At 40.5% G+C, this 23,033-nt stretch overlaps 2 protein-coding genes across 2 annotated transcripts; both read left to right on the top strand.

The window, feature by feature from the left end:
• Nucleotides 1-886: 886 nt before the first annotated feature.
• On the top strand, nt 887-10,060 carry LOC143825420 (vomeronasal type-2 receptor 26-like). Its single transcript, XM_077313451.1, has 7 exons — nt 887-896; nt 1,003-1,090; nt 3,068-3,359; nt 3,465-4,034; nt 4,509-4,736; nt 7,404-7,530; nt 9,162-10,060. Exons 1-7 carry the CDS (start codon nt 887-889, stop codon nt 10,058-10,060), a joined length of 2,214 nt encoding a protein of 737 aa, XP_077169566.1.
• A 5,896-nt stretch (nt 10,061-15,956) lies between these two features.
• Nucleotides 15,957-22,950, top strand: LOC143825419 (vomeronasal type-2 receptor 26-like). Its single transcript, XM_077313450.1, has 6 exons — nt 15,957-16,096; nt 16,380-16,671; nt 16,823-17,176; nt 17,821-18,048; nt 19,892-20,018; nt 22,061-22,950. Exons 1-6 carry the CDS (start codon nt 15,957-15,959, stop codon nt 22,948-22,950), a joined length of 2,031 nt encoding a protein of 676 aa, XP_077169565.1.
• The last annotated feature ends 83 nt before the right edge of the window (nt 22,951-23,033 follow it).

Below are 23,033 nucleotides of genomic sequence, written 5' to 3'. Positions count from 1 at the left end.
TTTTTTAAATCACTTTTAGGTATACTTTTGTACCTTATTCCTTCTCTTCAATTGCCTAAGGAGGTGGTGAGCTCCCCCTCACTGGAAGTCTTCAAGCAAAGGTTGGATACACACTTTTCTTGGATGCTTTAGGATGCTTAGGGCTAATCCTGCGTTGAGCAGGGGGTTGGACTAGATGGCCTGCATGGCCCCTTCCAACTCTATGATTCTATGATTCTATGATTCAATTAATTGCATCATTATTTTTGTAGGTTTTTTAATCTGAAGAAAAAGTTACAAATGAAAAACCTGTTAGCAAACAGCCATACTTGGTGCAATATATATGCTGCCTCGTTGTTATTAAATTATGCAATAGATTTCATAAGGGCCCTTATCAAATCTCCTCTGATTTGATAGAATTTATTTTCCTCTCAAGTTATAAATTGAGCAGAAATGTTTAAATCCCTTTAGATTCTTTTTCATACATTGGTCTATTTGGCACTTTATGACGTGAATAACAATTATGAATTCTAATTCAGGGGCAGCAAGAAGAGATTTCCTTCTATGCCAGTTTTTAAACCAAACAACCAAAAAAGTCATCAGGCACATGAGGACTGAAGTGGCAAAACTGATGTGATATAGTACGGTGGACATGAGAGTAGTAGTCTGCCGCTGGAAGAGAACCTTTTCCTCAAGATGTTGCTGATACTGTTGCTGCTGCTGGTGCCGCCCTGTCATGTAGTGGGTCAGATGTCTTCCATTAATTGCTCCATATATGATGACCCCTTTCCTATTCCTCACAACTTTTATCAGCCAGGGGACCTTCTTATTGGTGGGATCGCTGCTCAAGTCATTTATTTCAATAACCCTCCATCTTTCCTGGAACACCCGGCACATATGGTGCTCGATGAACCTGGGTAAGTATTTTAATTTCCTTTTTTTAAAAAAATTAATCTGGTCACTGTGTTCAGTCAGTGAGTAAGTTACCACAGGTTGACTTTTCATTCCATGTATTTGCTTCAGGTGTGCCCATGTTTCTGCCCAATGGGAAGCCCAAGTGTCTTCCATTGCTTTTTTCTGTACCTTTTCCTTCTTACCACAACTTTGAGAGGTAAGATTAGGCTGAGAATATATGAGTGACCCAAAGGTGCATGGAGAGCTTTCATGAGAATTCATACTGGAGTCAAGTGGCTTTCTTAAATTACCCTCCATCTTTTTTAGAACACCCGGCACGGATGGTGGTTGATGAACCTGCGTAAGGATCGTTTCTATTTCTTTAACTTAATCTGATAATTGTAGTCAGGCAGTGAGTAAATAACCACAGATCGAGTTTTCATTCCATGTTATTTGCTTCAGGGACACCCCCCCCCTTTCTCCTCAATGGGAATCCAAAGTGCCTTGCATTGCTCTTCTCTCTTCCTTTTTGTCCTTATCGCCATGGTGAGAGGTAGATTAGGCTGAGACCATATGAGTGACCAAAGGCCGAAACTGAGGTGTCTTTCTACAATTTACTCAAACTGTTCTAGTCATGCAGTGCTAAGGAACAATAGGTTTTTCTCTTCAAAGGGAAATTGACATTCCAAGAGCTTTGGGATTGCCATTTGTTTTGGTTGATTTGAACAACCAGAGGTGAGGAGAAAGAAATAAGAAAAGCCAGGTAATGTCATATTTCCATCTGTAAAGCAATCATTCGTCCATCATCTTGGTCCATCATTCCTAATTTTTCCTCTCAAACTGTATGCATTGTGCAACACTACTTGTGAATCAGAAATAGTCATCTCTTTACAGGACTTTCAGGTAACAATTAATAGGGTCATTGACTCAAGCCCTAGGGTAGGACAGTTATTGGCTCTTAAGAAGTTTAAGGAATTATGATGCCGCCATCTATTTATATTTGTATTGTTTAGGATTTTACAATTTTCGTATTGTGATTTTTATTGGTTTCATATTGTAAACTGCCACGAGACGGCCTGTCATGAGTGATGGTAGAATAATCTAAATATAAATAAATAAAAGAAATCAATTGCAGCCCAGTTCCAGCAGAGGGTTCTTATGTGGATCAAAGCCGTTGGTTCCAATACGGAAACCGTGCAAATATCTGTCCTCTGTTCACTGTTTTCAACCCCCTAAAATGTGTTCCTGCATTTGTTCTCAATCTCGAAGCAGCAGATAGGTACTTGTGTTTTCTAGTATCTCAACCTGTATTTTCTGCCACTGTTGAATTGGCAGCTCTCTGACTGCTTTGACAATGGTTGGATCTAGAAGAAGAAGAAGAAGAAGAGTTGGTTCTTATATGCCGCTTTCCCCTACCCAAAGGAGGCTCAAAGTGGCTTACAGTCACCTTCCCATTCCTCTCCCCACAACAGACACCCTGTGAGGTGGGTGAGGCTGAGAGAGCCCTGATATCACTGCTCGGTCAGAACAATTTTATCAGTGCCGTGGCGAGCCCAAGGTCACCCAGCTGGTTGCATGTGGAGGAGTGCAGAATCGAACCTGGCATGCCAGATTAGAAGTCCGCACTCCTAACCACTACACCAAACTGGCTCTGTAGTAACATCTAGTAATGTTCTCAAAAATTTGATCATGGAGTTTGTCCATCTGTGACTGAACTGAGTCAGGGATTACTGGAGCTTGTAAATTAGATTAAAACCAGCCTGAATATCTTGACTGGAAACTTCTCATATCAGTTGACAATTGGAGTTGCTCCTCATTGCATTGGGGTTTTATAGCCCCATCACGTATCACAACATAGGCAATTGCTTCGATGATTGACATATGCTCAGTTTCCTTTCTGCAAATATGAACTATTATACTCTTAGTGTTGCTAAGACCATGTGAAATCAAACAAATGTAAAAATGGCATCTACAGGAAGGCAAAAGAAGAAAGCAAACAAAAAAAATCCAGACTTCTGTGTACCATTCAAAATCCTTTACACGTCTACGGTATGAAACACAGTATAAGATGTGCATTTAGACAACCAAATGGTTACTAAAGGCATAGCTCATGAAAACAATCCATAAACTTGGAGTTCAGCTGGGAGAGTGAACGCTATAAATGCAGTTTTGGTTCCTTTCCCCATATTTGCAGGTCATTCACAAAGAATTACCAGCATATTTTGACCATGGCTTTTGCTGTAAAAGAACTGAATGAGAATCTGAAACTCTTACCAAATATAAGTCTGGGTCTCTACATACTCAACAGCTACAGCCTTGGAAGGATGACTTTTAAGGCTACCCTCAGCTTACTTTCCACACATCAGAAGCTGGTCCCTAATTTCAGCTGTGATAACCGGCAGAAATGTATAGCCATCATTGGAGGGCTATTGTCTGAAACCTCTGCTCATATGGCCTCCCTTCTGAACATCTACAAGACACCTCAGGTATGCTATTAGAATGGGAGGTACATAGACTTCAGAAATCTAGAATATCATTGAAAATTCTAATTTCATTAATAGAAAAAAAAATGACAATATGTTTTCTTTCAGCTCACTCATGGGTCATTTTCCCTTGCAAAGGATGACAAACAACAATTTTCTTCCATATATCAGATGGTCCCTGATGACAGCTATCAGTACAGGGGAGTTGTAAAGTTACTTCAACATTTTCAATGGACATGGATTGGGCTCCTGGCTATGGATGATGATAATGGAAACCAGTTTGTACACAGAATAGTACCTATTCTCTCTGAAAATAGCATTTGTCTTGCATTCACACACAAGTTACCAAAGTTGACCTATATAAAACAGCTGTTAGAGTTGATTATAAAACAATTTGAACAGTACAGAGTTCTTATGGACAGAGAAATCAACGTATTTGTTGTTTATGGAGAACCTCCAACCTTATTGGCTGTAAGGCTATTTCTTTATCTAGCTGATTTGGTTGTATTTCCTCCTGGTAAAGTGTGGATAGTTACATCACACTGGGACTTTGAGTCATTTTCTATCCAAAGGATTTTAGATTCAGACTCTCTCCATGGTGCCCTGTCCTTTACGGTTCATTCCAATCAACCTCCTGGATTTCAGGAATTCCTTCAGACCATAAGACCTTCCTGGGCTGTAGGAGATGGTTTCATTCAAATCTTTTGGGAGCAAGCATTCAGCTGTTCATTCACATATGAGCAAGAGGATATGAAGAAAATCTGCACTGGTGAGGAGAAACTGGAGAGCCTCCCTGGCCCTTTGTTTGAAATGCAGATGACTGGTCACAGCTATAATGTCTACAATGCTGTCTATGCTGTGGCTCATGCTTTGCACAATTTCAACACACATGGATCCATGCGTAGAGTACTGGTAGATGATGGGAGGCTGAATGTTCAGAAGATACAGCCATGGCAGGTACAGCAATTAATCAAACTGGTCATCACAGATGACTGGAATTCGCTTTCTCCTTTCACTTTGCACATTCTGTCCTGCCACCAACATAATTTCTCTTTATTTATGTGTGTGTTTGTGTCTGAATATTTTTTAGCCCAACTGCATATTTTGTGAAATTAGATCTTCTTTCTGTCTTATATTCTTTTTTAAATCTAGCTACACACGTTTTTAAGGAGAACCTTGTTCAACAATAGTGTCGGAGAAACCCTACAGTTTGATCAAGATAGAGAATTAGTCTCTATTTTTGATGTCACCAATTGGGTTACCTTTTCAAATGGGTCCTTTGCTAGAGTTAAAGTGGGACAACTGGATCCTCAGGCCCCTTCAGGCAAAGAACTGACTCTGATAGATGATGAAATTTCGTGGCATCGAAGCTTTAACCAGGTGAGACAAGGAGAGTAGTGTTTGATTTTTCTCAACTCAATGCCTTCTTTTGCGAGTAACCAAAATCCTTCATTTGAAAATGATTAATGGGGAAAAAAATTGAAATCAAACTTGTTTTTTTGAGATGCCTCTACCTACCGTGTTCTGGATGGTTTCAATATTTATTCTTATTTGACTTTTTCTTATGGATCTAATTTGGGTTTGCCTAACCAAATAATTCTATTGGGTTTACCTAACCAAATAGTTCTACTTGGCCATATATCTGCACCAAGCTTTTTTCCGGCTGCATAGCAGCTTATAGGTTGGTGCAGCTTACAGATACTTTTACCATATCTGACAATAAATTTACTGAAAACAGGTTTCCTTTAACAAATCAGCTATAATCAAGCAGGTGAAGATTTTATGATCACCACTGGGGATCTTTGTTTATAATAAGTGGCCTGACTTACCAGAGGCGTTCCATTGATGGGTGGTGGCATAAGTAATTTCCCTCATTATGGAAGCCCAGGTCACAAAGGTAGCATGGCTGGCATTTGACTATCTCTGCCAAGCCAAGTTACTAGCACCCTACCTAGCCCCGGAACCCCTAGCCACAATGATCCATGTGATGGTCACCTCTAGACTGTACTTCCGTAATTCACTCTATGTAGGCCTGCCCTTAGCCTTGACCTGGATACTACAGCTGGTCCAAAACACAGTGACCGGGGTCCTCCCAGCAACACCATGGAGGTCTCACATTTGGCCCATTTTCCATCAACTACAGTGGTCACCAGTTGAATTCCAGATCAGGCTAAAGGTCCTGGTAATTACCGTTAACGCCATATTCGGACAGGGCCCAGTGTACCTGAGGGACTGCCTCCCTGCCTATGCACCTCAAAGAGCTTTACACTCCACCACCACCAACTGGCTAATGATCCCTGGCTCTAAAGAAGCCCATCGGGCCTCAACCAGGGCCAGAGCCTTCTCTGTCCTGGCCCCACCTGGTGGAATGAGCTCCCAGAGGAGATCAGGGTCCTGAAGGAGCTAAAAGAGTTCCACAGGGCATGCAAAAGAGAGTTTTTCTTCCAGGCATTTGGTTGAGGCTGAGTGGAACCAACAACATCTACAGAGCCCCTGCTCCCTACCTCCCAGAAACCCACTCATTCATTCTGCCCCTGGACCTGTTTGCACTGTTATAACTCTGTTACAGTTATTAATATTAATTATTGTTGTGGTTATCTATACATTATGGAACATCTAAGTTCTTTGTACTGTTCTACCTTCTATGTAGAGCATCTTGTGGCACAGAGTGGTAAGGCAGCCATCTGAAAGCTCTGACCATGAGGCTGGGAGTTCAATCCCAGCAGCCGGCTCAAGGTTGACTCAGCCTTCCATCCTTCCGAGGTCGGTAAAATGAGTACCCAGCTTGCTGGGGGGTAAACGGTAATGACTAGGGAAGGCACTGGCAAACCACCCCGTATTGAATCTGCCATGAAAACACTGGAGGCGTCACCCCAAGGGTCAGACATGACTTGGTGCTTGCACGGGGGATACCTTTACTTTTACCTTTTACCTTCTATGTAAATTGCCCTGAGGAAAGGGTGGTATATAAATACAATAAATAAATAAAATAAACTTGGGCTCCCAGCTGGGAGACAAGAAAGGATTCCTTTGGGAGCTGCCAGGATCATTAAAAGGGGGTGGCATGGTGAGCTGACCATTGTCACAGGTCTCCTTCCTATGCCAGACCAAACACTCCTAGGTTCACTAAATAAAGGAATGGCCAGGTTATGCCACTAAATCAAAGGATCAGTGTCTTTCTTGAATCCAGGAATGTCCGCCTGTCTGTTAATAATATCATTGTAAAACAGCCCTGAATAAAGATGTGTTCTCTAAGCCAGTGGTCCGCAACCTTTTTTAGGCTGCGGACCGGTGGGTGGGGGAGGGTGATCCGGCGGCAGGTCTGCGCATGCGTGTTTGCGCCATGTGCAGCCACAAACATTCATGCGTGAAACTGCTGCACATGTGCGTTAGCGGCTGCACATGGCGCAAACGCACATGTGCAAACCTGCCGCACATGAACGTTTGTGCCGGTGGCCATGCTTCCCTCTCCCCCCTTCCCGCAAAAAGAATCTTGCCAGGCCGCAAGCTAATCGGCCGCTTTGTAAATAAATTGTTTATATTGTTCATTTATAGTAGAAACACTTTTTACAATTGGAATCTTGTTTCCATCAAATCTAAAATCTTCACCGACCCATTAACTTAATTATACAACAAGTAGTTGGGAAATGAGGTTTGACAAGCTTGAAAAATTGCAGGCATGACCCACAACATGAATAACAACCATCTCCTGCATTTAGACCTCCAACAACAATATCATTGAAAAACCTTTGCTTTCCACAATATAGGAAGAAGGGGAAGCCATTAGGAGTATACATGGACAATGACAACGTTTGTCATTGGTCTAAGGAAATAAAATATGCAGGTAAATTCCCCTTGGTCTAGGAAAATAAAATATGCAGGTAAACTCATTCCAGATATTAATGTAGGCAAGTGTTGCTCTTCCATCAAAACAAAAATGTCAGTCTTCCATTGAGTCATCACCATAAATCCAGTTGTGTCTTCACTGTTGAAAAATCACAGATCATTAGTTAGTTGATGCTAACCTAACTTTGTGATCATGAACAGGTGATTCCCATTTCAGTCTGCAATGACCCATGCCAGTCTGGCTACAGCAAGACAAAGATGGAGGGAAAGAAATTCTGCTGCTATGATTGTACTCCTTGTCCAGAAGGGATGATCTCTGAGCAGAAGGGTAAGAAGCATTTTGGGAAACGTTCTTGTAGAATTGGAATAATTGGGAAGCACTGTTATTCTGTCATTTGTTGATTCACAGAAATGCAGGTTTCCATGGCATATAAATTAATACCATCACTTCTCGACTCGGGGAATATTGGCAGGGCATAAAAACCTGAAAAATAGCCAATAAATATTTGACATCTTCTTTCTACTTGGATATCAACCATAGCTTTAAAGTCATCACCCCACAGGATATATACAATTGAAAAATTATTTGCCATAAAAGGCTAGTTTGAGTCAAGATGCATAATTAATTGAGCAAACAGTATAGCTAATATTTTATTAAAGCATTTGGTAAGGCCTGTGAATAGACATAAATTAGCATACCAAGAACTATACATTATTTGTCTAGAAAATGCCACTGAATTCAAACTTTGTGTAATTAAAATTTAGCAAATCTGATTAAAGACTCGGAAGCCCCTATCAACTCAACTTTAAATCCATCTGTAAGCTGGGGAGGAATTTAAAGGGAGCAGGTGGTATGCCTGTCATTAGATGTTTGATGCAGTGCTCTCACTTAAAAAAAACTCAACCATCACAGGCAAACCTTTCACAAACTTTGCAAGAAGCTTTGCTTGGAAAGTTTGGGGAAAGCATTTAAAGTGAGAGCTGCATGCCAGTAACCACAAAATGAAAATTGGGATATGACAAGGATACCAAAGAACCAAATCCACTGTGTAAAAACAACACAACAAGAATATATACAACATGAAGAAAAGCTTTTATCAAATGTTTTGATAGCATAAACAATACAAAGAAATACTGCAAAGGTATTACCAAGCTGCAGGGATGTCGCGGATAATTCCAAAATGCAAACAAGGATCGGGTCAGTCCTGCTTCCCCAGTAGACCACAACAAAAAATTTGAAGAGTAGTCATTCTGCAGTTAAGCTATGAAGATTTACATTAGGATATGAATGTTATCTAGAGGCATCTAGGCACTTGGGCAGTAAAGTTTTTGTTGGGTTCCAGCAAAGAAACATTAATGAGCAAAATGCGGAATTTACCAGATCCACGTTTGGATTTTGAATTTCTGGTACCATACCAAAATCTTGTAAATATCTTTGTAGTATTTTTTTATATTTTTTTGTGCTTTCTAAGCAACTGATCAAAGTTTTTCTTCACATTGTACCTATTCTTGTGTTTTCTTTAAACGTCTGATAATGACAGGCATGCCATCTCCCTTTAAATCCCTCCTGAACTTTGTTGAGGAACTTGTCATTGTCAGCTGTGGTGGCACTCACTATCTGCCCTTCTCATGCAGTGTAGATAGTCTCTGCTGAATTGGAGGGGGGGGGGGGAGCATGATGTAGGAGGGTCTAGATTGCTTTTGAAAATTTAGACATTTAAATAAGAGGAACAATGGAGTCAAATATATTTTTCTGGTACATTGAGTGTCTGACAAGCCCCATACCTGGCCAGTCACTACAACAATTGGCTATACCAGTATCCCACAACATTGACATGTTGTGAAAGGGAGCTGAAGGAAGATAAAGGGTGGTATTAATGTGGACCTCATACGTAGGATTATCACATAGATTCTAGTCAGAGCCTTCAAATACTGAAACAGCTCTTTGGATTCTTTCAGATATGGATGCCTGTGTCAAATGTCCAGATGATCACTATCCCAGCGAAGACCATAATAAATGCATTCCCAAGATTCCAACATACCTTTCATATAAAGAGACCTTAGGGATCATCTTTGTTATGTTGGCTGTATGTCTCTCTCTCCTCACATTCTTGGTGCTTCAGACATTCATGAAATACAAGAACACTCCTATTGTTAAAGCCAACAACCGTAGCATCACGTACATACTCCTCTTCTCCCTCCTTCTTTGCTTCCTAAGTTCCTTGCTGTTCATTGGAGAGCCTGGGAAGGTGACCTGCCTTCTACGTCAAATTATTTTTGGACTCATCTTCTGTGTGGCTCTTTCTAGTGTGTTAGCTAAAACCATCACTGTGGTCCTGGCCTTCATGGCCACGAAACCAGGGTCCCACATGAGGAGATGGGTGGGTAAAAAAATGGCCCATACCATTGTTCTTTCTGGATCCTTAATTCAAGCAGTGATTTGTACTCTTTGGGTCTGTATTTCCCCTCCCTTCCCACAAATGAATATGCATTCACAACCCAAGAGTATCATCCTGGAATGTAATGAGGGTTCTGCAACCATGTTTTACTCGGTCCTTGGCTATCTGAGCTTTCTGGCCAGTGTCAGCTTCACAGTGGCTTTCCTTGCCAGGAAGTTACCTGGCAGTTTCAATGAAGCCAAGTTCATCACTTTCAGTATGTTGGTCTTTTGCAGTGTTTGGTTTTCCTTTATTCCATCTTACTTGAGTTCAAAGGGAAAATCCATGGTGGCTGTGGAGATCTTCTCTATCTTGTCCTCTGGTGCTGGCTTATTAGGTTGCATATTTTTCCCAAAATGCTACATCATTTTGCTGAGGCCAGATATGAACATTCGGGAGCAGATAATTAGGAAAGTGTGAAGATCTCAGTCATTTTTTTCTTGAAATTTGGTTTGAAACCCCACAGCATGTAGCCTCAGTGATCCAGGTGATGGTCACCATTAGGCTTGACTTCTGTAACTCATTTTATTCAGGCCTACCCTTATCCTTGATTCAAAAATTGCAGCTTGTCCAGAATGCAACTCCCCAGGTCCTCACAGGGGTAGAGCAGGGGTAGTCAACCAGTGATCCTCCAGATGTCCATGGACTACAATTCCCATGAGCCCATGCCAGCATTTGCTGGCAGGAGCTCATGGGTATTGTAGTCCATGAACAACTGGAAGACCACAGGTTGATTACCCCTGCCTTAGAGGGTCCACATTTGACCCATTATTTAGCAGCTGCTCGCTCTTCCAGCTGTACTTTGGTTCATGTTTAAGGTATTGGTTCTCAACTGTAAGGCCATTAATCGCCTGGGCCTAGTGTACCTAAAGGACTGCACCTCTGCCTATATCCTCTCAAAAGCATCACTGTCAGCCAATACCAAATGGATAGTAGTCTTTGGCCACAGGAAAGTACATCTGGCCTCAACCAGGATATTTTCAGTCCTTGCTCCTATCTGTTAGAAAGTGCTCGCAGAGGAGTTCAAGGCCCTGTTGGAACTAGCATAATTCCACAGGTCCTTCAAGTCAGATCTCTTCCACCAGGCTTTTGGTTGGGGCCACTGATAACAGCATCTATTGCCCACCCCACAGAAAACCTCTATGAAACTTCACAAATGTTTCTACTTCCAAAATAATAGGACTGTACTGATGACATCGCTGAATTTTTAAATGGAAAATGTGATTTTAAAGGTTTTTAAATATTTAATGTTTATATTTAATATTAACTATGTGACTGTTTTTACTGTTATGTAATTCTCTGAGCCTGTGTAAGGAGGGTGGTAAAGAAAGAAAGAAAGAAAGAAAGAAAGAAAGAAAGAAAGAAAGAAAGAAAGAAAGAAAGAAAGAAAGAAAGAAAGAAAGAAGTTATTTCTTTATTACTGCCTCATTTGGAATCATACTTCAGTTACTTGATAGCAATGGAAATTAAAGAAAGGAATTGCCTGTTTCAGTGGTCATAGTCTTATTGTGGTCATAGTTTAGTTGTGTCTTTATTGTTTTAGGGGATTGGTTTTATATGACGTGCCTCAAGCCTCCGGGGGAGGCAGGATATAAATAATAATACTACTAATACTACTAATACTACTAATACTACTAATACTACTAATACTACTACTACTACTACTAATAATAATAATAATAATAATAATAATAATAATAATAATAATAAATACAGGGAACGTATTTTTTCAAATGAAGTGTCTTCATTTGCTAAATTAAGAAATCTCTGTGATATTTATGCTGTATTAGGAACCAGTTATGGGACAGGGTTCCAAATTATCTGCATCAGGCCAGAGAATTCATCCAAGTTATCATTTAAATAGCTGCAGCAATTAAAGAGTGACACTCTGTTTCATTTCCAAAATCCAGTGTGTCCAGCTGCCCCAGGCACAGATTTTTACACAGTTAGTATAACATACCCCCAATTTCGTCATAATCAGCCAATTAATAATAAGCATTTTTCAGTTAGCTGAAGGTATCATATTATTCACTTGCCCCATCTCCTATTTCAGGCAAGTGCAGTATTATCTTCTGTACAAGTGTCTTGGAAAGACACCAAGACTTATGCTGATATGTGAATTACTGATGCAACATAGGGATTTACAATACAATACAAAACCTTTAATGGCATTCACAATATAAAATATACAATCGGTTCTGTAATAAAAGTCTAAAAAATTGTGAGGGAAGTTACAAAAGGCAAGGGAGTGGCAAATACAAGAAGATGAAGCCAGTTATTTACTGTGGTAGCATTTAAAGCATCCTAAAAAGCAGAGACATCACCCTGCCAACAAAAGTGTGTTTAGTCAAGGCTATGGTCTTCCCAGTTGCAATGTATGGCTGCGAAAGTTGGATCATAAGGAAGGCCAAGCATCAAAGAATTGAGGCTTTTGGACTCTGATGCTGGAGAAGACTCTTGAGAGTCCCTTGGACTGCAAGGCGAACAAACCGGTTAGTCCTAGAGGAGATCAGCTCTGACTGCTCCTTAGAAGGCCGGATCCTGAAGATGAAACTCAAATACTTTGGCTACCTCATGAGAAGGAAGGTCTCCCTGGAGAAGAGCCTAATGCTGGGAGCCATCGAGGGCAAAAGAAGAAGGGGACGACAGAGAATGAGGTGGCTGGATGGAGTCACTGAAGCAGTAGGTGCAAACTTAAATGAACTCTGGGGAATGGTAGAGGACAGGAAGGCCTGGAGGATCATTGTCCATGGGATTGCAATGGGTGGGACACGACTTCGCACCTAACAACGACAACAACATTTAAAGCACTGGTTTCAGCAGATACATCATAGGCCTAATACTTTGGGAGAAGGTAGCAAGTTTTTTAAGCCTCCATGATACCTCAACTTCTCTATGGAATCCCTTTAAAGATCCAGTATTTTAATAAAGAAGCTGACTGCAGCCTTCTTCCACAGAATATGAGCATTACGTAATTCTGTAACCTATTTTACGTTATGTGCTGAGCTGGGCCTCCATACTATTGAATCTCGTGCTTTGACTTTATCCATTAAATATTGGCTCCGTTTATTTTTTAGTGCTTCTACCATCTGACAATTATAGTTGGAAATAGTCTCAGTCCATAGCCTCTAAAATAAAATCTATAGGTACTGTCATTGATTCCTTCGCCAAATCTGGAGAGGAGCATATATTCCAAACCATCCAAAGAAGAATCTGGGATATTGACCTCCAGGTAATTTATGCTGGTGCAGGGGGGGTCGTGTTCTCCAAGATCACTTGGTTTATCCTATATCCCAAATTCTATGGCACATTATTTTCCCAGCCTAATAAAGCCATCATTGCACAGAGCTTTTATGTAAGCTAGACTAAATGATTTCCCTCTGCAGTGCTTGAAGGCAGTTATAGGACAACTTGCAGATATTGTTGTATAGAACTGGACTCAATTTGCCATATTATTTTGCGATGTAATGTGTATAACCATCAATGTGATGATATGATTAAACCACTTTTAATTTTCCCTAATGTTGCAAATGCAAGGTCTCTTAATTTGCTGCTAGCTGATAAATGCTTAGAGACCACTGAACTGGTAGCTAAGTTTGTATCTCTGGTTATGGTTCACAGGCTAAAAGAGTAAAAGGGTACTGGTTTTGACACTATTGTATCTACTGGTCATCTGCACTTTATAATTGTTTTATAGATCTGTGCCATCTAATTAATTGTTGATGTTGTTATATATCTTCGATGCCATTAAAGGTTTTTATATTGTTTTGTATTGTATTGTATTGAGAAGGTAACTATGTTTGCTTACTACCAGGTGAAGAGGATGCGGTTGCTCACATCAATCGTCATTTGGATGCCCATGCACACCTTTTCTAAATCTGTATTGCCCAGAGACTTATTGACAGTTTCCAACCCACAAATGTATCAGCTGGCCTGTAAGAACTTTGGAGACAACAAATCCTTCTGCCTGCATGTCTAGTTTACAGTGCAGCTGGTGTGGGGCCCTGAAGCAATCCTCAATGGTGGGCAATTAGCTCCAGCCAAATTGCCAAAACAACAGGTGTCTTCCTTGTTTGCAATGGATATCTTGAAAGCACACACAAATAATAAGACCTTAATTTAAATAGTACAAAATCAAGACTTTTTCATCAGAACTGCATCTAGATAGAAACAGGTCTCAGGTGATCCGTTGTATTCCCCTTTCCTGTTCTCTTTCATTTAGGTTTCTTTAAACTCCTTCCCTCAGATATTGTTTCTCATTTATTTAAATATCACTTCCACACATAATATGGTATCTTATTCTTTTTCTTCAACCAATCCCAACATTATTCCTGGGTTTAGAAATAAATCTGATAAAATCTCACAAATGAAAGATCTGCTTGCTAAGGGCCACACTCTTAGATGCTGCTTTTAGAAATTAAGATAGAATATTTAATTTTTATTCTCAAATCATAAAATGAACAAAACCTCTTTATACTTTTTATCATATATTGATCTGTTGTACATCTGGGAGATGATGTTTTATGGAGAAGCATTCCTTTAATGTTGGGGTTGCGTGTCATTTGGATTTTAAGCAGTGAACCAAAAATTCATTAGAAACACGAATAATGACGCAACAAAACTGATGTGATGAAATATAATGGATGGCAAAGTGATATTCTGCATCCGGAAGGGAAGTCTTGCCATTGAGATGCTGCTGCCACGGATCCTGGTGCTGCTGGTGCTGCCATGTTGTATAGTGTCTAGGACGTGTACCATTAATTGCTCCATATACGATGATCCCTTTCCAATTCCTCACCAATTTTATCAGCCAGGGGACCTTCTTATTGGTGGGATCGCCGCTCAAGTCACTTTCTTCAATAACCCTCCATCTTTCCTAGAACACCCGGCACGGATGGTGGTTGAAGAACCTGTGTAAATATTTTTTTCTTTGACTAAATCTTGATCACTGTATTCATTTAGTGACTATGTAACCACAGATTACATTTTCATTTAATTATCCTTACCTCAACCCTGTTTGGGAGACTAGGCTGACAAGGCATCATTGACTGAACATTATACATAAAGTTTTCAGGGTACAATGAAAATGCAAATTGGTGTTTCTAGGACTTTTACCACTGTAACATGTTGCCTATTTAATGTTAAAGGTAAAGGTAAAGGTATCCCCAATGCAAGCACAGGGTCATGCCTGACCCTTGGGGTGACGCCCTCTAGCGTTTTCATGGCAGACTCAATACGGGGTGGTTTGCCAGTGCCTTCCCCAGTCATTACCGTTTACCCCCCAGGAAGCTGGGTACTCATTTTACCAACCTGGGAAGGATGGAAGGCTGAGTCAACCTTGAGCTGGCTGCTGGGATTGAACTCCCAGACTCATGGGCAGAGCTTCAGACAGCATGTCTGCTCCCTTACCACTCTGCGCCACAAGAGGCTCATTGCCACAAGAGGCTCCTTTAATGTTATCTTTCTACAATTTGCTTGGATCATTCTAGTTATGCAATGCATAAAAATTTTCAATGGGAAAAATGGCATTCCAGCATGTGCAGCATTGTTCATCTTATTTGTTTGTACATCTACCCTATTTCTTCCTCCTCACTTGAGCTGCCTTCTCTGACTCCTTTAACAATTAGCGGACATGACTCACCCATGGCTACCATTGATGAAGCAGGTAGTGGCAGGAAACCCAAGATGATTGCAAGGTGTGGGGATGCTCACTGCTGTGTGGCCAAATGGCTTCCCTTCCCTGTTCCCTATGCTTTTGGTTATGTTTTACAAGTTCCTGTTGATTTTTGTTTATTCATGGAGAGCCAGTTTGGTGTAGGGGTTAGGAGTGCAGACTTCTAATCTGGCATGCCGGGTTCAATTCTATGCTCCCCCACATGCAACCAGCTGGGTGACCTTGGGCTCGCCACGGCATGATAAAGCTGTTCTGACCGAGCAGTGATATCAGGGCTCTCTCAGCCTCACCCACTCCACAGGGTGTTTGTTGTGGGGAGAGGAATGGGAAGGCCACTATGAGCCGCTTTGAGCCTCCTTCGGGTAGGGAAAAGCGGCATATAAGAACCAACCCTTCTTCTTCTTCTTCGGTTCAGGCATGATATCAGCCTGTTGGCAGGGAGTACAATTTGTGCACTAGACTCCCTGGAGGTTGGGGGTCTCCTTAATAAGTCCAGCAAATATATTAGTGTGTCCTTTATGGCTGGGAGACCATGGGCTTATAGCCAAGTGACCTATGGTGATGTGAATGCATGGTGCACCCTGATAGGGTCACTTCCCAGTTAGAAATTCCAGACTCAAGGGACCTGCTGTCCTGGCTGGGATGGAGTGGGTACCAAGGCATCCAAGAAACCTCAGGTTAAGCAGCCAGAAGGCTGAGGAGTCAGGCTTCATACCATACGGGGCCAACCCTTTGGAGACTGGCAATATAATAAACAGCTGCAGCCATATTTGTGCCAAAAAGTAAGTTGGGTCTTCATTGGCAGAACTGCCACACTGCTAATCAATCTTACCATGTTAAAGCAAACCGATATGAAAATAGGTTGGCAAAGACGGACCATAAAAGTCCATTACAACTGTATGGGCATGATTTGCTTTGCAATGCTGTGTAAAATGTTTATGTATTGAAAATGAGGAGTTAGTTAAAGGCACTGGTAAAGAAACCAGTTCATTAACAGGACGTTCAGCTGAGAGGAAGAACACTGTAAATGCAGTTTGGTTGCTTTCCTACATATCTTCTCTGTAGGTCCATAACAAAAAACTATCAGTATATTTTGGCGTTGGCTTTTGCTGTAAAAGAGCTGAATGAGAATCCTAACTTCTTACCAAACACCACCTTGGGGCTCTACATCCTCAATAGCTACGGCCTTGGCAGGATGACTTTTAAGGCCACACTCAGCGTACTTTCTGCACAGCAGAGGCTGGTCCCTAACTTCAGCTGTGATAACCAACAGAAATTCATAGCTGTCATTGGAGGGCGTTTGTTTGAAACCTCTGCTCAGATGGCCTCCATTCTGAACATCTACAAGACTCCTCAGGTAAGATATAAATTTAGACTTAACCACTCCGGCATATGATTAAGTATGCTGATTTCATTCATGAAAATGACAGTGTGTTTTCTTTCAGCTAACTTTTGGGTCATTTTCCCTTGCAAAGGGTGACAAAAAACAATTTTCTTCCATTTATCAGATGGTGCCTGATGACACCTATCAGTACAGGGGAGTTGTAAAGTTACTTCATCATTTTCAGTGGACTTGGATTGGGCTCCTGGCTATGGATGATGACATGGGAAATAAGTTTTTGCAGAGAATAGTACCTCTCCTCTCTGAGAATAGCATTTGCTTTGCATTCATATACAAATTACCAAAGGTGACTTACATAAAGGACATGTCAGACTTTGTTATAAACCAAGCTGAAAACTTCCCAGTATTAATGGACAAAAAAGTCAATATATTTTGTGTTTATGGAGATCTTTCAGCCATGTTGATTTTAAGAATCATACTGTATTTCTTTCCTTTCATTTTATTACCCGTTCTGGATAAGGTATGGATAGTTACATCACACTGGGACTTTGAGTCATATGCTATCCAAAGAATTTTTGATACTGACTCCCTCCATGGTGCCCTATCCTTTGCAGTCCATTCCAATCAGCCTCCAGGATTTCAAGAATTCCTCCGGACCATAAGACCTTCCTGGGATGGAGGAGATGGTTTCATTCAGATCTTTTGGGAGCAAGCATTTAGCTGTGAATTGAAATATGAGCAAGGGGATATGAAGAAAATCTGCAGTGGGGAGGAGAAATTGGAGAGCCTTCCTGGCCCTTTGTTTGAAATGCAGATGACTGGCCATAGTTATAATGTCTACAACGCTGTATATGCTGTTGCCCATGCTTTATACAATATCCACACACATGAATATAACAGAAAAAAACATTTGGAAGGTGGAAAGATGGATGTTGAGAATGTAGAGCCATGGCAGGTACTGAAATTATTCAAATCGGTTTACATATCATAAATGGAATTCTTCTCTTTCTACTTCCAATTTCTGTGTTCAGTTCTCCCACTAACATAATGATTAAAAAAACCTTTTTGTTTGTGTCCTTGATGTGTTCATGTATAATTTGATTTTTTTTTTTACCTGGCTGTAAAATTTTTAGTATTGTAACTATTTTTTTTCATTAATTCCAGTTACACAAATTTTTAAGGAAAACCTTGTTCAACAATACAGTTGGAGAAAGCATACAGTTTGATCAAGATGGAGAATTAGTTACAGTTTTTGATGTCACCAATTGGGTTACCTTCTTAAATGGGTCATTTACTAGGGTGAAAGTTGGACGACTGGATCCTCAAGCCTCTTCAGAGAATGAGCTCACTCTAGAGGATGATCAAATTGTGTGGCATAAAAGCTTTAACCAGGTGTCTGATTTCTTCCCCTCAATTCCTTCTTTTGCAAGCAATTTTTTCAGCAATGATGAAGTAGTGTATGTGGGGGGTGAGGTTAATCCCCCCTCATTTTCTTCATGTGCCTTTTCCTATTTTTTTAAAGGTTACAGTATTGATTAGATTTATCTTGAAGCATCTTCCTTTCTGCCAAAATTATAGAATACATACCTTTACCTTTCCCCTAAGAGTTAAGATACCAATCAACTGCCATACTGCAAGGCTTATATAGAAGATAAATATAGAAGATATATAGAAGACATTCTTACAATATAGGAGTTAGACATAGAATTTGTCAAAATCTTGGTCTAAAATTTTGCTGAAGACCTTTCTACCACTTTTCACTATGGTTTTGTTATTGTTTTCATGGTCCTTCATGTTCAGTAGAAGAAGAAGAAGAAGAGTTGGTTCTTATATGCCGCTTTTCCCTACCCGAAGGAATCTCAAAGCAGCTTACAGTTGCCTTCCCTTTCCTCTCCCCACAACAGACACCCTGTGAGGTGGGTGAGGCTGAGAGAGCCCTGATATCACTGCTCGGTCAGAACAGCTTTATCAGTGCTGTGGCGAGCCCAAGGTCACCCAGCTGGCTGCATGTGGGGGAGTGCAGAATTTAACCTGGCATGCCAGATTAGAAGTCCGCACTCCTAAACACTACACCAAACTGGCTCTCAGTGTTTGATAAAAAGTAATACTGCAATGAAGAAAGCAGAAGAGATTAGCAGAATTCTCTAATTTTATAGATATCTTATAATATATGTGAGTTTGGAAACACTTTGTTTCACTTCTTGTACAGTTTTGAATTGATGAATTTATGTGCACTGGGAACTCTGTCCTGAATACGATTTTGAGGAAGATTAGATGATTAGATTCCATTCAAATCACATCCCAAATCAGGAAACCCCTTTATTGTTTTCAGGGAAAGAAAACAAATGTGCTTTGGCATTGGCAGCCTCTCTCTAGCATCCCTGTACTTCCCTGGTGTTTTCCCATCCAAGGAGTCAGCATGACCAACCCTACCTAGCTTCTAAGATCATATCAGACTGAAATAGCAACATAATTTTTTATTCAAATGTCATTTAATATACAGCAAAGAACATTCTTGGTCAGGTCATGTAACTATATCCAGCTAAGCAGCTAGATTCAAGTCCAATAGTACCATAGAGATCAACAACATTTTCAGAACTGTGGAGAGTCAAAGCACCTTCTCTTGGAGCTTTGACTACTGAAAACTCATCCACCAAAATCATGTTGGTCATTAGAAGTTCTACAGGACTCAAATCTTGGTTATTTACTGGAACCAACCCAGCTACCTTGACCATATCACTGCACTAAGCAGTTTCTCAGCCTCCTAAAGCAGTATATTGGTTATATCAACTTGCAGATGCTTATACGAGTTCTAAGAAAAAATTAACTGTAAATTATATGATATCGATCAGAGCTTTAACAACTGAAACATTAAAGTTACTAGGTTGAATTTGCTTCGAACCCCAGCTAATCCTGTGCAATCAAAGGCAACATTTTACTAAGCAATATCAGAGGTGATTAATCTTTCATTCTCATTTTCATTTAAATATTTACAATGCTATGCTGTGATGGAAGTTCAACATTTTGTTAATTTTCACCTCTGTGTTTTGGATTTTGGTCATCTCATGGTTGACAAATAATTCATGACATCACAGGAAAGCTACTGCTCAATACAAAAGGCTAATTTGCTTTCTCTGACATCATATTTACTTCCCCACCAAAACAAAACTTGTCAGGCCACCCATTGTCAAAAGACAATTATTCAATGCTATCCTCCCTTTCTGTTTATGGACAGGTGCTTCCCATTTCTGTGTGCAATGACCCCTGCCAGCCTGGCTTCAGCAAGTCAAAGAAGGAGGGAGAGAAATTTTGCTGCTATGATTGTACTCCCTGTCCAGAAGGGATGGTCTCTGAGAATAAGGGTAAGAGACATGTTTCAAATATTATTTTAGAACAGAGAGAAATAATGGGAAAAGTTCAGTTACTCTACTATTGGGAGATTAGGACATGCAGCTTTCTATGACATAGAATTAAATATCGACACATCTGCATCTCAAATATAGTTAATAAAGTTGTGGCAACTTCTTTCTGTTTCTGTACATATCATAGCTTTAAAGCCATCGCCCTTCAGAAAAAGAAAACAATTAAAAGTTTAGATTCTGGTGGGAAGCTCCTCTGAAACAAAAGATCAAGGTTTAAGTAAAGTGGCACATTTAAGACCAAGAAATTTGATGCTGGATATAAGCTTTTTTATGTTCATGCACACTTCTTCATTTACATTAAAACAGACTTTCACAAGCTTTACATATAAAAGGAGTGGGTGGAGGGTTATTTACCAAGATAGGCTGGTTAGAGCCTGGATGCAAATGTAGCATTGTGAAATTATAGTACGGATTGGTTTAAAGCAGTTGTTACAACCTATGAATAGCAGTCAATTAGTGCGCTCAGAAAATGTTATAGTAGACTCAGATAAGCTAATATGACATTAGATGTAAAGTTCCTACGAATTGTAACAGGAGCCATGGAGAAAGGTAGACACGTGCAGACTATAAATTGGATTTTTGTTAAGTTGTCCAACTGGCCACCAATATGTAAATAAGGAGGATACTGAAGGAGGTGGAATTGTTCTCTAGCTTATGTGGACAAATATTTTAAAGTCACTGAAGGACTAGTTATAATCACAGTGCAAGTATAGATAAAATTATATTAAAGCAGTTGGTAAGACTTGTGGATAGCAGTAAAGTAACATACCAAGAATTAAACTTGGGTTTTCTAAAAGTGCCACTGAACTCAAAATTTGTTCATTAGAAAATTTAGAAGAAGAAGGGTTGCTTCTTATATGCCACTTTTCTCTACCAGAGGACTCTCAAAGTGCCTTACAATTGCATACATTTTCCTCTCCCCTCAGCATACATCCTGTAAGACAGATGAGGCTGAGAGAGCCCTGATATAACTGCTTGGTCAGAACACCTTTATCAGTGTTGTGTTGAGCCCAAGGTCACCCAGCTGGCTATATGTGGGGAAGCGGGGAATCAAACCCGGCTGACCAGATTAGAAGTCCAAATCACACCAAGAAAAATTACAGGCATGGAACCTCTCTCAACTGTTATTAGGACATGAATCTTGTTTGAAGGGAATGTCATATTGTTGAGGTTTCTAAGAGTTAATCTCCTAGACCTATAATCCTGAAGGGTCATTCTTTTCCTTTCTTCCCAGTACCTTTCATAATACTGCTACTGCAGTTAGAGTGGCTCACAAGGGGTTGACCTGGGAAGAAAGGAAAAGACCGACGCAGCCAGTCACTCTTTGAATAAAAGAAGAAACTGCTTCTCTCCATTAATCTCTAGCTCAAGTGGACAGTTATCATCTTATCACTAATAACATTCCTTTTTTTTAGACTTTTATATCTGAAGAAAATCTTCAGATCATTACTGTTTCTTTGACCGTTTATGCACTGGAGATTTCATGCCATGCTGCAGGCTGGAGTTTTAGTCATGGCAGGTTGCCCCACCTCTTCCTGTACTCACATGGGGGAGCATTTGGGCAGGTGTACCTCATCCGCCCCCGATCTGTGCTCCTGCACGGGAGCTGGGGCAGTGAAGTTCCCAGTGCATAAACGGTCTTTCTGAATCAAATAATCTATAACATTATACACTTCTGCAGATTTTCAGATAATCAGAAAATATTCAGATAATATTTTGATATGGCAGGATCTAGATCTCATTTCAAAATTTAAATCTCAGGACAAGCAGAAGGAAATGAGAGAGCCCATTCCTATAGGTTGATTGTCCAAAAAGCTGCATACCTGGTCAGTCAACAAAACCTATTACCTATAACATCATCCCAAACCACTGACAAAATAGAAAGAAAGGAGGGGCATTAATTTCTACCTTATGTATATGATTGCCTCTTAGATACTACTAAAACCCTTGAAATACTGAAACAGCTCTTTTGATTCCTTCAGATATGGATGCCTGTGTCAAATGTCCAGATAATCGATTTCCCAGCGTAAGCCATCAGGAATGCCTTCTCAAAGTCCTAAGCTATCTTTCATACAGAGAGACTTTAGGGATCATCTTTGTCATCTTGGTGGTATCTTTCTCTCTGGTTGCATCATTAGTCCTTGGGACCTTCCTGAAATACAAGAATACTCCCATTGTGAAAGCCAACAACCGAAGCCTCAGCTACATTCTTCTCACCTCCCTCCTGCTTTGTTTCCTCAGCTCCTTGATGTTTATTGGAAAGCCAGGGAAGGTGACCTGCCTTCTGCGCCAAACTACATTCAGTCTCATCTTCTGTGTGGCTATTTCCAGTGTCTTAGCCAAAACTATCACTGTGGTCCTGGCCTTCATGGCCACCAAACCAGGGTCCCATATGAGGCGATGGGTGGGTAAAAAACTGGCCTATTCCATTGTCCTTTCTGGCTCCTTAATTCATACAGTGATTTGTATTCTTTGGGTTTGTATTTCCCCTCCCTTCCCACAAATGAATATGCATGCACAACCCAGGGAAATCATCCTAGAATGTAATGAGGGCTCTGCTATGATGTTTTACTCTGTCCTTGGCTATCTGGGCTTTCTGGCCAGTATCAGCTTCACAGTGGCTTTTCTTGCCAGGAAGTTACCTGGCAGTTTCAATGAAGCCAAGTTCATCACTTTCAGCATGTTGGTCTTTTGCAGTGTTTGGTTTTCCTTTATTCCAACTTACTTAAGTTCTAAAGAAAAATCCATGGTGGCTGTGGAGATCTTCTCTATCTTGTCCTCTGCTGCTGGCTTACTGGTTTGCATCTTTTCTCCAAAATGCTACATCCTTTTGCTGAGGCCAGAAATGAATATTCGGCAGCAGATCATGTGAGGATATCAGCCATAGTTTTCTTGATACCAAAGTCTGGGATGAATGTAAATGACTGTGATGAATAGAATAGGAGTCATGGGAGA

The sequence above is a fragment of the Paroedura picta genome, chromosome 16 (genome assembly GCF_049243985.1).
Source record: "Paroedura picta isolate Pp20150507F chromosome 16, Ppicta_v3.0, whole genome shotgun sequence".
Lineage (NCBI taxonomy): Eukaryota > Metazoa > Chordata > Lepidosauria > Squamata > Gekkonidae > Paroedura > Paroedura picta.
The sequence above is the reverse complement of the archived record's forward strand: the minus strand, read 5'-3'. Positions and strand labels throughout refer to the sequence as shown.

Bases quoted from the DNA above. Each gene is read 5' to 3' on its own strand.
- LOC143825420 (XM_077313451.1), top strand. The intron at 3,360-3,464 runs GTATGCTATTAG...GTTTTCTTTCAG, and splicing joins ACATCTACAAGACACCTCAG to CTCACTCATGGGTCATTTTC. The intron at 4,737-7,403 runs GTGAGACAAGGA...GATCATGAACAG, and splicing joins GGCATCGAAGCTTTAACCAG to GTGATTCCCATTTCAGTCTG.
- LOC143825419 (XM_077313450.1), top strand. From the start codon at position 15,957: ATGGAGTGGGTACCAAGGCATCCAAGAAACCTCAGGTTAAGCAGCCAG. The intron at 16,672-16,822 runs GTAAGATATAAA...TCCATTTATCAG, and splicing joins ACATCTACAAGACTCCTCAG to ATGGTGCCTGATGACACCTA. The intron at 20,019-22,060 runs GTAAGAGACATG...TGATTCCTTCAG, and splicing joins GATGGTCTCTGAGAATAAGG to ATATGGATGCCTGTGTCAAA.